General features: G+C 39.2%; 1 protein-coding gene across 1 annotated transcript in view; it reads left to right on the top strand.

Moving 5' to 3' along the window:
• The first annotated feature begins 485 nt into the window (after positions 1 to 485).
• Positions 486 to 6123, top strand: part of LOC138012887 (uncharacterized) — an 11405-nt gene continuing 5767 nt past the window's right edge. The window contains exons 1-2 of the mRNA XM_068859821.1: positions 486 to 688; positions 3038 to 3372. Of these exons, the coding sequence (XP_068715922.1) occupies positions 627 to 688; positions 3038 to 3372 (397 nt within the window). The 5' untranslated portion in view covers positions 486 to 626. The remainder of the gene's footprint in view (positions 689 to 3037; positions 3373 to 6123) is intronic.

Below are 6123 nucleotides of genomic sequence, written 5' to 3'. Positions count from 1 at the left end.
ACAGTAAACACATTACGGCGCCCGGAGTGTCAAAGTTGCTTTGGTTTTAATTACTGTGATACGAACGTTATTTTTAACAAGAAATCTAATACGAGGTTGTTACGCCGCTTAATATTCGCTCTTAAAGCAAATGACAACATAAAAAGTAAACTTATACGACCCTTTTACTGATCTATACTCTCTCTTGAGTGGACGAGACACACAATTACCGTGTAAAATTTATTGCATTTGTATTCAAGTGTGACATGATAGGTTTGCCTAAAAAACCCGTTAAGACGAGATCCCTCAAGGAAATAAAAAGGGGGGTGGAAAATTCTTTCTCTCCCGTTTATTCGAAATCACTGGCAACAGTTGGGAACAATTCAACCTGCAAATGTATTGTTTTATGAAAACAATGTTTTGTGTGACAGCAAGGGCACGTGCTGCTTCCTAATTTAAGACAGAATTAATTATTTGTCACAATTTATTTTTATTTTACGGTTGGATGCAAAAGGTATTAAAGAGTGCGCAGGCCGGGATACCAGCAGAGAAGAGATTTTAACCATTCAAGCGTTTTTCTTTAGGCTTGCTTTTCTTTCAAGTTTAGAAGAAAAGGAAAAACTGTCGGAAGTTCAGAGAAGAAATAGATGGAAAACGTCGCAAGTTTCCTGCTACGAGACAAGGACATGCCACTGTCTGAGCGAAGCAGGTTGGTTGCGTCACCAGTATCTGTAGTTATTCTTGACCTCTTGCTCAGCTTCAAATCGTGTAGTTTTTTCATTTTTTCAGTTTATTGTTATGGAATGTGGTCCAAATTAGGTTTTAAGAGTGTTTGTGAAATCGTGACTTTCACTTTCAACAGAGTCGTAGCGAACAGCACTTTCTTAGGTTGCATTGTATAATAGCTTATAATTACCGTAAGTTGCTGTTGCACCAGCTGCATTTCAAAATTTGATGTATTTATTCGCTTCTTTTAAATTTCCGTGGATCGGAAACTTCTTCTGGAAAGCAGGTTCGGTAAAGAGATAACCGTGATCTAAAAAGGCATGTGAGATATGTTAAGTCCTTGATTGAAAACCATGCATGACGATTTGCACAAGAAAATCTTAAACGTTACTATTGTGAATATTTTTGGTGAAAGAAGAAAAAGGCGGTTCTTTATTTTCGACTGTTTATCCGAGCATCTAATTTCTTCGGTTTCGGACGGTTGTTCCGGTACGTTGTTTCGGACGATGAATTTGCTTTATAGTTATGATGTTATATTAAAATTTCAATGACGTTTCCAAAAAAAAGTTAAGTATTCAAGAGCACGTCTGGCTTGTATGTCTCCCAAATCCAACCTAACCTTTTATAAAATGAATGCAATAAGGTATTGAACGGGGCATTGCTACCAAGCTTTTCCAACACTTGATGATTCATATAAATACAACATGAAGAGAAGTTGGACATCAGCCAATTCTTTTGTTGACATATCCTCGAACGGACCAATTTTGGTATTTTGCTGTCAAAAAACACCGAAAAAAGTAAAAACAATTACTAGAGTTCCCAGTGGAATTGAACCGGTGAAAAGTAATAAACTTGTCGATTGATTTGAAGTGGGAAATTTTCAATGCCCGACTAACTTCGCGTAAGGAGTGAATTTTACGAGATAAGTTAGTTACACTTCTGCTCAATCTTATTATTTCGTGTGAAACATATTATTTTTTCCCAGCTCGATTGCGTTGGCTAAAAACACAAGGCTGTAAGATATGTTGCGAACAGAGGATCCCTTTGGTTTTGTTTCGCGTGGCATCACACGTCGTATCGAGTTAAATTTATCACTTGTTTTCTTATGCTTGGTGTAACAATGATTAGTACTTCCACTAAAAAATATTCCTAATCCGTGACAATTTAATTTTGACGTCACGCAAAGGTGAACACAGCATATGATGAAATTCGCATTTGTCAAAATCAAAGAAATTTGTTTATTTACAGATATCTAGCAAATTCTTAAAAGAGAGAAACGTGCTAAAATAAGATAATTTTCATACTTTTGTAAAAAGTAGCAAACTGCGATTTGCTGTATTTACGCCATTTCATGTAAACGATGTCTCACGCTACGTGATGGGTTTCGACAAAACACTGACCCCCGGTCAACTGACCCCCTTACTAACCCCCTACTGACCCCCTATAAAATCAATGGGAAAATGAATACTGCTTACTTAAGCCTCAACAACCCTTTTTAAACAGCATTGTTCAACAGTATTTAAGTCTAAGCACCCATTTTAAAAAGGTTAGCTTACATGAAGTAATCGGCCATCACAACAATAATCGAAAACTAACCTTTTTAAAATGGGTGCTTAGACTTAAATATAGTTGAACAATGCTGTTTAAAAAGGGTTGTTGAGGCTTAAGTAAGCAGTATTCATTTTCCCATTGATTTTATAGGGGGTCAGTAGGGGGGTCAGTAAGGGGGTCAGTTGACCGGGGGTCAGTGTTTTGTCGAAACCCCTACGTGATAACTGAGTACTTCTGGGTGCAGATTTTGGATCCTGCAGAAACGGTATACGATGTGGTCACAGTTGAAAATTAAGAATATCCTCATAAACAAACTTGGGACTGAAACTTTGTCCAAAACTTCAAGAAATTTTAGATAATTTACGGCTAAGCTAAATATTTTATATCTTCCCGATCTCGTAATAAGATCGATAGCATAATCTTATTTACATTCTTTAACCGTCCATCCAGAAACTTTCTTAATTGAAGATAACAGGGTGTTCTTTCAGGGACTTTTTTAATTTTTTTATCAGAAATTTGGAAGATATTGTGTTGTTGGTTTTTTTTAAGTGCCTTTGATGTTTTATCAGTAAAATGAAGGGTTCAACGATTCCCAGCCTCCCATGTAGACTTCTTGATTATCACCAATGAAGACGTCTGTAATGATCGGTTCGCCTTTTGTAGCAGCACCTGATTTCTTGTTGAAACAACGTGTCCGTATTGACGCGTTTAAACTTCTAAAACGTGAAATCATTGATTGCATAATGTTTAAAAAAAACTTAATTTCTACTTTTCTCACCAGCTGCTCAGAATATTTTGATGCTGCCGTGACACGCGCGTTCCAAAAGAACAGATCATGCATGCGTATACTAGACGCGGGTGCTGGACGAGGATCAACCGCATCCTACCTGCGCTCTTTAGGTTACAACACTATTGACGCACTGACGGTGTCGAGAGAGAGACTGGACAACGCTGAACGAAGTGGTCTGTACAGAAACGTAATATTCACTGCATTAAAAGCCAATTCAACGCTTTGTGCAACTGGTGCATTTGACGCTGTGATTTGTGCGGACGGTGTTTTCCCAGACGAAGTTGATCCTGATGCCATTGATGAGATGTTGCGCCTTGTTAAGCGAGGTAAGATTTAAAGTGTGTTTCTTTGACCCTGTATACCTGTATCCAGCAGAGAAACCTTTGACCCTGTATACCTGCCAACTTTTCCTGTTTCACCTGCCCTTTCGGCGCGTTAAGGAGGGCCAAGCTCGACCCCAGAGCTCTTCTCTTTTGTGCATAAGTGTCTTCTCATTAGTTTTCGTAAAGAACAATGACAAGCGTCTCTGATTGGTGCATTCATGTTAGCACGAGAAGAGAGCAGGCGCCGTAAGGTTCAAATAGCCAAATTTTGGCTATAAGAACCCTACGGCGCATTTTCTCCTACATAGAGTTTCCCAGAGCCTAGGATCATGCGCAGACATAAGATCAGAGGCTCTGGTGACGAGAAAGTTGAGAGGACGGGAATGTGAAAATAAGGCATCTTAAAGTTATGTTTTTTTTTCGATCCACTCACGTTTTTGTGAAAATTATTGAGCAATTATGCGCCGATCAAATCGAAACTTCAACATCCCCCTTCCCGGGCAAACTCAGGGCATTTGACTATTTTCTGTGCCCGGGGTGGAGAATTTGACCTTTGCCTGGGTGGGGTGGGGAAATTGAAACGGAAGTGTCAGGTTTCTTTTTTTTTTTTTCGGGTGCCGAAGTCGCTTTAAACACGTGTTTGGACGAGATGGAAGAGTTTAAAGGAAGAGAGAAAGCATTTGTGAGGGATTGGGTTACAAGAAAGGTCTTTAAAAGTTGTCTTCAAAGAAAGGTAGTCAAAGGAATTTTAGCTGCATAATTCGTGTTTGTCGTACTACAGAGTGAATACAATATGGTACGTTTTCACATTTCATTGTTAAAGCTGCACGTTTCTGTTAGAGGTAATCAACCGACACTGAACAATTTAAAATACATGCAGTTCTAAACGCTCTAGGCTCTGTTGTTGATAAGTATACAATATCCTCGTTAACAACTTTTGCCATGTTTCCGAGTTTGAGCAGCTTACACTTGCTCATTGACATTGTTTGACTTAAGTTATTAAATTTCAAGTCACTTTTAATAGTTTCAATATTAAAGTTGGGTTTTTGTAGTTGCTTAAGGAGGCTAGAAAGGGTTTACAGCTGGTTGCGCGCGCGTAAGCCACACTCGCAATTCTAAAAGCTGCTTGCGTCAGCTCACGATTCAAAGTGGGTCACCAGAAATAAACAAACTACCGCTAATTTCGCTTACCTTTCTTCTAATTCCTATACATATGGAATATAAATAGACATCTATTCACGAAAACCACGAAGATTGTACACACACGGTTAAATGCTCACTTGAATCCGTTTGTGTTGGCCTGTAGCTTTACTCGCGCGTGCACTCGAATGAGCGGGTGACGCATGCGTAAATGCCGATCTCGTAGCCCCATCATTTTTCCTGCTTATCATTATTATTATTATTATTATTATTATTATTATTATGCCTCAATTTTTTGAAATGCGCCTCAAATGCATGAGCTGTATATAATACTTATGAATAATAACAATTGGAACATCGAATCCAAATTTACGTATAAAATTAAACTAACTTAACGTATGTGCATAAAATGTATCAAAACTTTTCTTTTGTACCCTTGAATAAAAAGTGCAGTTTTGAGTGTCTGTTCAAAAGTACTAAAGTTCAACGTGATCCTGACGTCATAAGGAAGAGCATTCCACAATTTCGGTGCCGCTGCCATAAATGCTCTCTCGCCAAGTTTAGGTGAGGTTTGGCGATAGAAGAAACTTGTCATTAGATCAAAGACTATATTTAAAATTAGGTCTTAAACTTACTAAATCCGATATACTTATGAGCTGTCCCATAGATTGCTTTAAAAGTGAAAATTAAAGTCTTATAGTCAATTCTGGACCTCACTGGAAGCCAATGTAATTCACGTAGTAATGGTGTTATATGGCAATATCGAGGTGCACGTTACAGTAATCTTGCCGCTGCATTTTGAACACGCTGTAGCAAAGATGTTACAAATCCATTACAATAGTCCAGTCTGCTAGTTCTGACAAATGCGTGGAGTAATTTCTCAGTTGAGTCCCTGTCTAAGTATTTTTTGATACACCTGATGTTATGTAGGTGATAGAATGCGCCTTTACAGGTCCTTGGGATATGGGCACTCAATGTAAAAGTATTGTCTATCCACACCCCTAAGTTCCGTATCGCTTCATCACTGGGAAACACCTCACATTCACCAACCATCAGGCTGTTCTGGTGGATCTTTCGTAATTGCGCCTTCGTACCAATGATCATGAATTCTGTTTTGCCATCATTGATAATAAGTCTGTCCCTAATCATCCAATTGCAAATGTCCTGTAAGCGCGCGTCCATTCCTTTCGCTGCCGAGTCTTGGGCAGCACTGTCATAAGGTTGAAACGCAAGATATAACTGAGTATCATCCGCGCAACAATATGCCGCAGGCAAGTGGCGGCTGATGATAGTGAACAGCTCGCTTGTATAGATCGAGAACAACAGTGATCCCAAGCAGGACCCTTGAGGTACCCCAAACTTTACGTCAAAATTAAATTGGCTGACTTGGCATTCTTTATTAATATGTCATGTGATCTCTCTGTCAGGTAAGACCTAAGCCAAGCCAGCGCGTCTCCACAGATGCCGAACTTTTGTTCTAGACGCGCGCCCTAGGAGCACACCATGGTCAACCGCGTCAAACGCGGCACTAAGGTCTAGAAATACCAACAGAGTAACATGCTGTTTATTCATATTTAGCAGAATGTCATTGCGCACGCGCAACAGTGCTGTTTC

The sequence above is a fragment of the Montipora foliosa genome, chromosome 8 (assembly GCF_036669935.1).
Source record: "Montipora foliosa isolate CH-2021 chromosome 8, ASM3666993v2, whole genome shotgun sequence".
In the NCBI taxonomy this organism is placed as follows: domain Eukaryota; kingdom Metazoa; phylum Cnidaria; class Anthozoa; order Scleractinia; family Acroporidae; genus Montipora; species Montipora foliosa.
This window is presented reverse-complemented; position numbering and strand designations above follow the sequence as displayed.